This window comes from Corvus cornix, chromosome 1A, assembly GCF_000738735.6.
Source record: "Corvus cornix cornix isolate S_Up_H32 chromosome 1A, ASM73873v5, whole genome shotgun sequence".
In the NCBI taxonomy this organism is placed as follows: Eukaryota; Metazoa; Chordata; class Aves; order Passeriformes; family Corvidae; genus Corvus; species Corvus cornix.
The window spans coordinates 29,968,803-29,981,447 of NC_047057.1; the positions used below are offsets into that span (position 1 = coordinate 29,968,803).

At 35.6% G+C, this 12,645-nt stretch overlaps 1 protein-coding gene across 4 annotated transcripts in view; it reads right to left on the reverse strand.

Moving 5' to 3' along the window:
- The window catches only part of SCAF11 (SR-related CTD associated factor 11), a 49,617-nt gene that overhangs the window by 17,499 nt on the left and 19,473 nt on the right, over positions 1-12,645 (reverse strand). For 3 of the 4 annotated variants that reach the window (XM_039571208.1, XM_010413612.4, XM_019279812.3), the window contains 5 exons: positions 6,115-6,192; positions 4,310-4,407; positions 3,216-3,283; positions 2,526-2,581; positions 58-164 (listed from right to left, as the gene is read on the reverse strand). In XM_039571208.1, the coding sequence (XP_039427142.1) occupies positions 58-164; positions 2,526-2,581; positions 3,216-3,283; positions 4,310-4,407; positions 6,115-6,192 (407 nt within the window). The remainder of the gene's footprint in view (positions 1-57; positions 165-2,525; positions 2,582-3,215; positions 3,284-4,309; positions 4,408-6,114; positions 6,193-12,645) is intronic. The other variant, XM_019279813.3, reaches the window with a different exon arrangement.

Below are 12,645 nucleotides of genomic sequence, written 5' to 3' on the forward strand. Positions count from 1 at the left end.
TCAGAATCTACAAGACAGTAACCCATCAATTGATACGAAGCGCTAGTACACACTAACCAGTCATTTCTACAGCTAAAAAAGGATTCTTCACTGCTGCCACCAGCCAGAAGCGTGCTGAAGAAATTAGTTCTGATGCACTCGTTCCAACAGGTCTGTCTTCTGGGCTACACAAAAAATAAATGATGAATTAAAGACACCCAAAATAAAATAATTAACACTAAATACATGAAGATGCACTGAAATTAAATTAGGTCAGCAAGACTTTAGCTCACAAAAAGCAGAAACCATAATAGCTCCATAGGTATATGCAGAGATTTGCAGTTACAGCAAACAAATTTTCTCTATTCATTTTCTAAATTTTCAACACCTGCTCTTTGCAGATATACTTCTTATTTTATATAAAGCAAAATCTTTAATGCTCTACACAGACACTACAAATAAATAAGCCTGATCTTCACTATTGCACCATTCTGCTACCTAATGCACCACAGTAGGTACAGCTCGAGCACCTTCACACCCCTGCACAGCAGTTCACCAACTGTTCTGTTTCAAGTAACAAGAAAACATAATGAGGGTAGCTGGGATTCTCCTTTGCTCTCAGGCAGGAATAAAAAATTGACAACAGACTGGTGTGTCTAGTTACTGGGCCCTCACACAGAGGCCCAACACTCAGAACTCACTTAGTATTTCAAAACATACCACCACCACCACCTATTTATGTTGCTAACAAGGCCCAGCCGTGCACTGTCACTGTCTGCAGGCATGCAGGGAGCTCTGCAGCTGGGCACTGGGGCTGGATGCTGGGGGAAAACCAAAAAACAAACCCCATCAACAAACCAATAATAACCCTCCAGATACTCTTCCCCACACTGACACACTTACCTACACTGATCCATTTTTGCCACAGCACCTAAAGGGCTCATACCACCTCAAATCTGACTAAAACTTTCCTGTTCATTCCCTATGACTGGTATTCTGAAACAGGAATTTAGAATACCCCCATAATTTTAATTCAGCAAAGTGAAAAATAAACTTTGTAATGGAATGTATATAAATATATGTCTCAGTATGCAGTCATTATCCATGTGCTCCATCAAACCTTGGCACAGAGAGCTACTTTTGCTGGGAACATGCCTTATTTCATCAGTACGCAAATTTTAGGTTTTGCCTAAAAAACTGCTGGGTTTAAGTTTTATTTTAAGAATAATATAAATTTCGAACATTAACCTTTCTCCCTCCAATTAAAAAAGCTATCCAGATGTTCCACAAATGTCCTTATGAAGTGGTTATTAGTACATCAGGGCTTTCTTTTAAATTCTTTTAAATTTTGAACATCTCTAGAATAATTGAGCCCTGTACTTCCTCCTGAAGGTTTTTAATGGTTCTACTTTTGTTTATGCACCTTTTTTTTGCAACAGTACTATTTGAGACATTAATGCTATTAATCACTTCACCACAAATCAGTGAAACTAAAAATGAAAGCATTCCCCAACATGAAGTCACATTAGTGGCTGATCTACCATTAAGCCCTATCTTTCCAGTTCAAAACCCCTTCAATTCAGTGAAAGGTACCTTTAAGTTTACAGGGTAACAGAACCAAAATTTCCAAATACCTGATTTAGAAGGGGCAAACTGGAGCTAACGATGTCCCTGACAGCTATGGTGTAATGAGCACCAAATTGAAGTGACAACTCAGGCCATCACCTATTGAAAATACACAGGATATACCCCACACTACGTGAAACAAAGCAGTAGCCAAAACAGGGACTTGAACAGAGCTTTTCCTCCAAATATTGAAATTTCAGGTAAGACAGAATGATGGCAAATGATGGCATTCACACTTCAGAATTAAATTTATGGCCTAAAACTTTTTCATTCACATTCATTTACAGGTACAACTATGAGTAAGAAAGCACTGAACAAAAACTGTCCCAGAGACACAAAGTATTTTTGAAAGGAGGGATGGTAGAAACCAAACAAGAGAGCCTTTACAGCTCCTTATAAATCTGGCATCGGGTGATCCTGTGTTTATAGCCTAAGATTTATGAACAAGAAACCTGGAAACAGAAACATTCTTGACAGTAATCTCACATTAAAAAAAACCCCCAACTTGATGCAAACCATAATGTCTATGGCAGATTCACATAAATTACTTGGTTGATTACATCTATGTATTTTATTGAAAATAATGAAAATCTTCATACAGTGGTGCTTGGCTAACAGCTTGTAGATGAAATCATCTTCCTTTGGTGAAGATAGATGAAAACAGGGTTCAGTATCTTATAGTGTAATATCCTAATCTAAATGAAAATATTTACCACCACAAAACTAAATTTAATCTGAGAAAGACACTCCTATAACCTAGCCCTATATTCTAATTACTTCAAGACATAAAGAGACCAAGTAAAAAAGCTTGAATCATATTAAAATTAGCAAATAGACGTTAACCTTGAAAATAACCAGGAAGGTAGCCTTCAAAATGCTCTAATAAAAGCATTTACAAATGTTTCAGTATCAGAACCAACCTTGTTTCTCTTCACAGACAAAGCTTTCTTGTTTTGTTTGTCATACAAAATATTACCTGTGGAACAAGAAACAAAACTTAGATCTTAACTTTAGCATATTAGTTCTTGACTGTTCATCAAAATCATTAATGCAATGGGAGGTTAACAAAACGTCTGTCTTGAATGCATTTGCAATGCTTACATACAAACTGAGTAAAATGAAAATGCATGCACCTTCACAATAGCTTTCTAGATACGAAGCAGTTTTTACCTCTTCAGGTATTTGCTTCATTTCCTAAGTTATGAACAGACTTATCAAACAATTTCTATTGAATAAGCCCCTCAGAATAGCAACTACAAAATACAGCTAAGAGTTGCTTGTATCTGAACTCTCACTAAAACACTTCTGTGAATAAAAGCTAGTCATTAGCTGTTCTCCAGCTGCCTGATGCAGAAAATTACTTGAGGCTGAAACCACATCCATTTGACTTGTGACTGAAACTGAAGAGGCAGTTTTCCAGTAATATAAAAACAGGAGTTTCACATACTGTAATTCTGTTCTAGAAGTTCCACTTCTACTACTTGGAATTTTGGTTGTATATACAAATGTAAGCAATTTAAAAAAATTAAATTGGCTTATCAAGAAAAGATATTCTAGAGTTCCTTAATAAAACAGCAATTCTGGCAAATCGAGGACAAATACCAACTTACTGTATTTTTTCTTCACAATTCTGCTTAATTTTACTGTTACTGGCCCTCTGTCTGGACATACAGCCCTTCTGCAAGATCAAAAAAAGACATTAAAAAAGCAGTTTCTAGGCACATTCCAAACAAACTCTGCTCCTATTTAAGGTATTTTTATTTTGCGTGCATAAACCAAGTTCTAACTGCTATTAAAACCTGAATTTGCATCATGAATATCACCTTCCATATATCAAAAGCCACAGTGCTTCAAAAAGCTTAGATAAAAAAAAAGAAAACCAGTTTACACAGAAGTTCATATCCTATATTAAATCAGAATGCTCAATTGTTTGATTTCGTGGCAACATGTGAAAGACGTTATAACCTGCTTCCTTTTAAGAATATTGGTCACTGTTAATTCAGAATGGTGAATTTTATTTTCTTATGAGTCAAAAAAGGTAAATTATCTCCAGTTATTGTTTCTGTAGTGAAGTCTGCTTCATATTAAACCTCAAGAACTGTCTTTTTTTTTAAACATTCCATTAAACACTGACTTTAGATATGCACTATTTGGCAAAATTCATCTCTGTAATCCTGAGCTTCCCCTTATACAATGCAGCAAATGTTACAAGATAAAGTTTATCAAAACAGAAATGTTAATTCCATATAACAACAGAAGTGTTCCCTCTCGAGCTTACTAGAAAAAAAATCATGTCTTGACTACAACTATGTTTTATAGAAGAGGAACATCACCAGTGCTTATGATAACATGCAAGGAAAGTGGATGTTTGTTTAGAGAAACAAAGAAAAATATTGTTAAAATTTGATCTAGCCGTACTTCAAATTAATATAAAATTTGTCAGAATTGCTTGAAATTGCAACTTTGACAGAGCTCAATGCAAGAAATACATTGCCCTCTACTTCTTCCTTGCTATTTTAACTATTCAAGTGGGAATTACAGCAATGATAAAAGTAAAATTAAACTACCACTGGGGAAAAATAAGTTATTTTAAAATAATAAAAATAATTTTACAGAAAATTCCAGGCTGTACATGTTAAACAAGTTCATTTTATACATTTTGAATATTCCAATTCAAATGCTTGAAATTACATGGAGAACCAACCTCACAAAACTTCTCATCTTTGCATGGCTGTAAGTTTTGTTATTGCAGGCACAGTTTTCCTCTTCCTCCTTCCTCCTTAGCTGTTTCTTAACCTGAACCTGTATTGTAAAATAGAGTCAATCCAATCTAGAATCTCATGACACATGGACTTTAAATTCATGCAAAGTCTCTTAAGGTCTATACAGAAATTAAGCTCAAACAGAAGGACTAGAAAACATTTCAAATCTTACTTCTTTGACTTCACCGTTCGTAGATTTTTTTTTTCATTCATTTTTCATAAAATAGAAAAAACCTATACCTTGGTTTGTTATTGACAATGCCTGAGATGCATACTAAGTTCATAAGACCAAAAAAAGCCCTGATCATTCAGACTGCCATCGCAAATGTCTCAGAGCTACACACTAGTTTCCATTAAGAATCTATAAGCTAAGTTTTTTAAAACTAAGTTGGTTGTTCAGAATACACAAGGTTCACCTAGGGAAAATGCTGAACTACCACTCAACACGCTTTCTCATAACTAAAATACACCTAATTTTGCTCTAGAGTAAAATAACTTATGTATTTTATACAACACTGAGTTTTTTCCACATCTCAAAAACACTGAGAGCAATACAACTATTGTTTAACCCTATGAAGTTGCTTCAATGACTACACTAGAATTGTTTGTAGTAGAAATTTTGTATTTCCTCATGCCTAAACTTGGCTTTTTATGCAACCCATTAATGGATTAGCATTTTAATTCTGAATATCACAAAGAGAAAGCTGCCAGTCTCCTGATAGCACCAGTGATGATGCTGACCACTGTGTCTGCGTATCTTGGTACACATTCCCTCTATCCCTACTGCTCCAGTGGCTCTTTTTCAGAGTGGGACATTGTTCTCTGCCCACCGGTTTACACTGCAGTTCTATGAACAGACAACCTTTCAAACTGTGTTTTGATACAGCCTTTACACTCTACCAAATGTAGATTTCAGTTTATACTGTTTCAACTGCTTCCTTGATTCTCCAGAAATAAAGACGACAAAATACACAAGCACACTTTTCTATGAGAAGGAAGTATCTGTGGTTGCCAGCATGGCTCCTTCACAAGTGACTGCCTGGGCCTCAAGAAGTACAAGAAATGAGTAGTGGAAGCCTGTTTTCTAAATGTCACTAAGTGAAAAACCAGCAGCTTATGAACTATTTATAAGCATAATTTGATCACAAAATTTCCAAATCTCACACAGAATCATCAACATCTTTCTATATACATTTTTAAGATCATCTATCAGAAGAGTTTTTTTCCTACTTGATAAACTACTCTCCATATCAGAATTTTTCTGAAGAATTGAAAGCTGAAAAAAATTCAGAGATTTGGGTTGAACAATGCTTAACATTAATTGATTCCTCTTGCCTTCATGTATTTTTGCCTGGGAATTGTAGGCTGGGAACAAAGATGATTCACCTTAGCTAAAAAAAAAAGGCAATATTGCATGATAATTGGTATAGCAGTTGTTTGGAAAACCTAGTTTAAAAAACACTTTGAGACCAGTTACTATACTTCTGTTCTTGGATATATCATGAAAGCTCAAAGATACTAGAAAGTAGGAACAGAAGTTTTATGGTTATTATTACCATGGTAAATACTTGCTTTACAAAAATAATTAAGAATAATTCCTAGCTTCAAATATGTAACAGAAACATTAAAGCAGTAATTACTTTGTTAGGAAAGCTTATTTAACACAACAGACATGAATAGAAGGTTGCAGCATAACTTAGATGTTCCTACAACTGAAGTTATTTAAGAAAATAAGTCTGGAACGTACCTTTATCTGCTTATCTAATGCATCCAGCCTGCACACTGCTTGAAATGGTCTGCGATCAATAGGACATGAAGCCTGTGTCTGAAAAATTATTTTTCTTACTACAAACTTGGTAAAGAGCTAAGAGAAGCCCTAATTTTCTATACTTTATTCGCTGTTATAGTAGCTTACAGAAGCACACAAAACCCCAACTTGTTCACAGTAAGAATGCACTTGGACACATTATCCATACACTCAGTATTTTGTTTCATATAAGCAGATTGCTCTTTCAGGAAAAATCTAAAGGAAACAAGAATGTAACTCAGAAGTTGTGTTTAAAAAAGGAAAAGCATTTAAAGCATTTTTCATCAAGTTGCCTATATTTTCTCTTTTTTTAATCCCTTTTAGGCAATTGATTTTATACCAATATATGTCTTGATTTTGGCTGGAATAGAGTTAATCTTTTCGTAGTAGCTGGTACACTGCTTTGGTTTCAATGTAAGATTAATGTTGATAAAACACTAAAAGCATGACAATATGCAAATGTCCTCTACATTTCGTATTGTTCTAACATACAATTTCTTAATTTCATTTTCGACAGAAAGTGTGTTGGGCTGTGTAGTCCCCAAAACATAAAACTGGTATGGCCAAAAAGTAAACAGGGCAACACCTTCCTCACCTTGCTAATCTATTTGACTATACCACATCTCTTCTATTGTAGTCAGCAGAGACAACAGACTTCTGCATGTAACACATCTAAAGTTTTACAAATCAATTTTCAAGAAAAGGAAACTGAAGGCTATTTTACCCTACTGTTTGATGGGAATAGCAATTTATTGGTTTTCCCTGATCACCTAAATGCCATCTTATTGAGGCTGCACTACATCAGATAAAACACAAACACAGAGAAAAATAACGCGTTATTCACCGTGGAAATGGGAACTTCAACTGAAGCTCCACCCAAGTGGATCATGAAATGAATCAGCTTTAAGAAAAATCCACACTGGATATTAACTTTTGCTGTGAGAGAACTCTTTATTCCTTTTAATTCCAGATGTGTTTGCTGTGGGGGCATGGTTCTTTGTTTGGTTTGGGGGTTTTGTCATTATTACACCCTCCACACACACCTTAATTCCATTGGCCTTCCAAGGCTCAGTTCAACATTTGTAAAACAAAATAAAAAACCAAAACACACACCCAGCCTCCAGCCCTAATTCACTCACTGAACAAGACCCAGTATATGAATTGCATGCCCTGAAGAGGCATGTAATTTCTGCACTTTAGAGAGCTACAGATCTGTAGCAAGCAAGATGCAGTACTAGAACTACATAAGCAGCTATGAAAAACCTGCATATGAACTCTGCCCCAAAATTCAGTTGTGAACTTCATTCTTGTCTTTTCACTGGGGCTTCTAATTTTCCAGTTAATTCTGTTCTTTTCTCAATTTCAAAGAGTACTCAACTTTTTTACCTACCAACCCCCAAACACTGAGTATTCAGGAGTTTCTGAGCTTCTGATTTCAATTGAAGTAGATAAAACCAAATTAGACTGATTTAAAAAAAAAAAAAAAAAAAAAACACAAAACAAACCAAACCCAACAACTAACAAAAAAAAGAAAAAAAAACCCCAGGGGGAGTTTCAGGAACAAGCTGTTGAACAAGAATGTAAGTTAAAGCCATTACCTACCCTTTGATGCTCTGGTATTTTATCCTAACTAAAAACTTCCTCTTTTGGGGGATACCATTGTTCTCTGCAGTGTCATGGCCCCAGATAAGAAATGCATATTGGGTAATTAAGCCAGCTCCCTAAGGACTCAGATCATGAAGACAGTTTTTGTCCTGCAGTCAAGGTAAGCTAACCCACAGTAGCACAGTAGTGCAATGTTCCATCAGGATATTTGACAGCATGTAATGCACTCTAGCTTCTGAATCCACTGCAAACTTCAAGGTACATAGTTTCATTCTTAGATATACCAGATTGTAAAAGGTAGGATGAAGTTATTTTTCTTAGCCATTTTTATTCTTGTTTCACGATCTACCTTAGCTGAAATGTTTATCCAGTACAGTCCCTTCCTACATTAAATTTACACATGAATGTCAAGTTATCTTCCCAAGTTTAAGTCACTGTAAGTTACATTAACTCATTGTAATAAAGTATCATAGAATACTAAGTGTTACTAGCAGCAATCCAAATAACAAGTGTTTTTGCTCCACTAGAAAGATGTTCAATATTCAGTTCTTCTGGACAAATGTTTAAAAACTTAATACAATTATACACAGTAGTAGAGAGGGAGGAAAACATACTGGAAGAGTCAAAAACTACCATTAGGTTCAGATATGTTCAGAAACAGCAGATGCTCTTTCCACTCCTACTCAGTTGCTTTTCGTAGCCTTAGCATTTTCTGTAAGCTGACAACATTATCACAAGAGAAATTCTAGTAAACTCAGGACATTTGCATGTACACCCCCAGCCCCAGGTGAAGTACAATTGCTTGGTACCCCAGGGGAAACTAGAGGTTACTTCTGTCTAAACATGCATCAGCTCTCACCTGTCTGCTAACAAATAAAACAAACCTTTAAAATGGAAGAAAAACCCCCAAACTTCCCCTGTCCCCTTTCCCAACAGCAAGACAAGTTTTTTGTGTTACGCAAAGGACTAAAGTTAAAAAAAGTAAAAAAAAAGTCAACATTCACTACAAGAAGCAATTATGAGGAGTGATGGCCTTTAACTCATCTCTCATCTTTTTTGAGAACATGGTTCAGTAGCAAAGGTGTTGAGTCCTCTTTCATCAAAGGCAGGTTAGTAATCCCACACTTCTGAGGTTTCTGTTCAGGGAGCCTTGTAAGTAATAGTGAACATACACCGTACTTTTTGTTGAAAAACATTTAAAACAAGAAAGAAGATGCCGAGATGGAACAAGTCTGAGGAGCAGCTACCACTTTTATTGTACACAAGGGAGGAGGTATGTGAAATATGTCACAACCTTAGAAGAACCACAGATTCATACAATATCTTCCTTTAGCATAGCTTTAAAAATCAGAACATGCAGTATTTATTATAATCATCAATAACATTAGAACCTCACTTCTGGTATTAGTGACCTGCTTTGCTTCCCAACAGTTCTTTCCTTGGAAAAACACAGACTAGTAGCTCAGCACACTTTAAAATGTCTTTGATTGTTTTATTTACCACGTGAAACTATTGAGAGTTTTCATGTTAAATCTGATAACTCCACAGTGATTCATTCTTTCATTCATCCTGTGATATCTGAAGAATTCACTTCATAAAATACGTAAGCATTCACAAAAATCTGCAAGCCCTGAAAAGTTATTCAGGAGCAATATGTTTGGTTTTCAAATTTCAAAAAAAAGAAAATTTATTGTATTTTATTTGGTTTTTATGACTCTCTAGAAAAATCTTACTTTAGCTCCACAGGCATAACTTAATTTCTATATTCCTGTAACTGCTAGAGTGACACAAAATTCTGATCTCTAAACTCAAGGAGCAATTGTCCCCTACTTTAACTGCATCACTTCAAACAGCTTTTGAACAAAGTGAGGTAGGCAAAAGGCTGAAGCAGTTACTATATTCCAGCTAGGAATTTTCAGAAAGCTATATAAATAGGTGCAAGCTAACCCCAAAACATATCTGGCTGATAAAATAACTTTGACAGATATCCACATCTCATCAAGTTCCATGTTATGAGATTTCATAACAAGTAGTAACAAGATGCAAGTACAGAATTCAAGTTGCTGCAGTAAAGCCCTCCCCCAATTTTTTTTTTCTTCAAGTAGCTCATAATAAAGTCTGTTCTCCAAATTTTGTATTGAAAAGATGATGCAAAAAGAAACATGATCCTACACTCTTAGATAACCCATTAAACACAAATAATACCAGATTCTCATAATTAAATTCAGGCTTAAACCTGAGTTAAAGTAGTGTCCATATATTTTACTTCATCTTGTAATAACAGTGCAGTAAAAAGCCCACAATTCCACCTCCAGCTTCAGTGAACAGGGAGACCATTACACCACATGTAGTGAGAAAAACCCTCTCCACATTTTGATGAAAGTAGGCAGACATCAGAAAATGCACTGTTTTCTAGAAGCATATAAAAACTTACGATTACTTTTTTTTTTTCAGTCTACTTTTAAAAAGCAAGTACATTTAAAGGTTTTATAGTTATGCTTTAGGAAAGCACTATTTCTGACAAGAGTATTTTTGGGGGGGAAAAAATCACTGATGGATAGTAACAATACAGAGTGCAAAAGAAGAGAAATTAGAGTTTTAACATTGAATCAGCAGACTACTTAGTTACAAATCTAAACAGCTCTCTTCTCTCTACCTACATGACACAGTAGGCTAGCTCTTAAATTCCAATACAGAATTGCCATAAAGTGTTGACAAATTAAGTTCCATTGTATAGACATTATTGGAACAACCGGAGTAAAACAAAAACCACTCAGACTTTTGCACTTCACTTAAACAGCATTAACATTCATAAGTTGCTACATGAATGTACTTGCAAAATCACAAAGTGGTTGATGATGGAAGAGATCTCTTAAGGTCATCTTGCCCAACCCCTCTGCTTAAGCAGAGAAATAGCCAAGAACAACTGTATACTACAAAGCAAACATGTAATTTGCAAAAAGGTATCTAAAATCTACACTTTCTGAAACAATTTGATTAATACAGTTTTTCTGAACATCAGTTATCAGATGAACTGTCTATGTATAGATCACTTTGGGTACACTTGAACAATAAGGTTTTTCCCACTATTATTTTTGGGGTTTTAGGTTGTGTTTCTTTGAACACAATCTATGTTTGGTTCATTAGCGTCATCTTCATCTTGCCCACAGTGCTCTGTACTGCAGATCACTGCAGAGATCGTTGCCACATAAGCTGATTTGTTCCTATATCTTTTAGAAAGGAATCCAAATCAGAAAGAATACACATTAAGAATCCCAGTTATCATACAGGTAACTCTCCTTACCCTCAGAACAATATACATGCGCAGTAGCATACTCCACATACTCAATGATCCAAACCTTGAATGAGCACAAAGGCAACGACTACTCTAAGAACTGAACATCAAAAGCTACGAACAAAAACACCTAAAAACATCCACTAGAAACATAATGCAAGACAGCTCTTCGTGCCAACTGCTTAGTTTTATTTAGTCAGCCACAGATCCTGTACAGGGCCCTACATGAATGTGCCCCCAATGCTTTGGAGAATTTATGACTATACATACTCCACTTTCAAATTCTCCAGATGAGGAAAAATTAATGAGGGAAACCAGGACCATTATCTTGTTTATGAGATAAATAACCTTGGTAGGTGAGGGTCACTGAAATCAATGTCTGTTACACAAACATTGTCATAATGCAGACAACACACTGAATCTTTTAACACTCTTCTCTCATGATGGCTCATAAGAGGAATTAATAGAAGGACAGAGATAGAAATCTCTGATACATTTACTAGTACTCTGAAGAACAGAAAGGAAGTTTAAAAGCCTACAGTGAAGTAAATATTGTTGCCAAGATTGTTTTCTTTGAATAGAATAGAAAAAAAAGGTAGAGATTTTTCTCTAATGCATACAGGCAAGATACTACTGCTGCTAAAGCAGTTTCTTAGCTGAGGTGGTGTTAACTTTGTGCATGTTTGCCACAGAAACCTAGTTAACTTTTTCTTTGAATCAGTTTTACTTAAATGCTTTCAGAACCAATTATTATAAACTAAAACATGTGCTTACCAATGAAAATACAAAACACAAGTTTATCAGAAAAAAAGGTTTAAAAATTCATTTTTACCCAACTAGTTTTAATATACTAATAGTATTACAGACAACAGAAACACACTAACGTAATTGCTTCCTTTGGTGTAACACAACATCACTGATGGTGCTCGAAAACTCTGGACAGGGGATTTTTGTTGTTGGCTACACCTTGCCCCTTTTTTTTTTAATGTGGCCAGAATAATGTTATCACATAGACGTTCTTTATACTGAAAGCAACCCTTCATTTACACTGTCCTTCCAACATTCCCACTGAAGGGTATGTCCAGTAACCTCAGCTCCAGATTTAGCACCTTTTACTTTTTATGATCTTCCAGCACAGACTCACTGAAATACAAAGCCTCAAGCTTGAAAGTCTTCATTAGTAAATTACACCATGTTGGTTTACAGAAGTGGTTGACAGCTGGCACAGGATGACAGACATTTATGTTAATCTTCATGTGCCTGCTGAAAACAGCCCCCAGCAGTCTGCCAGCCCAGTGCTGCCCAGCAATGACTGGGAGAGCACTGATTAGTGTGGCCAAAGGCATACAAGTTGACAATATAATAGTACAGAAGAGTTTAACAGCATAAGCAACAGAATTTTGTGCATAGCAATGCTCTCAAATGCCACAATTAATACAGCCAAAGAGAGCAGAACAATTCAAGGGACATATTAGAAGGTTACTCTGAAGATTAACCCTTGTGGGGATTCTTGGTCTGCCCCTTAATTTTCTTTTAGGAGTTAAGACACCTTTATTCAAAGGGAAAGAAAA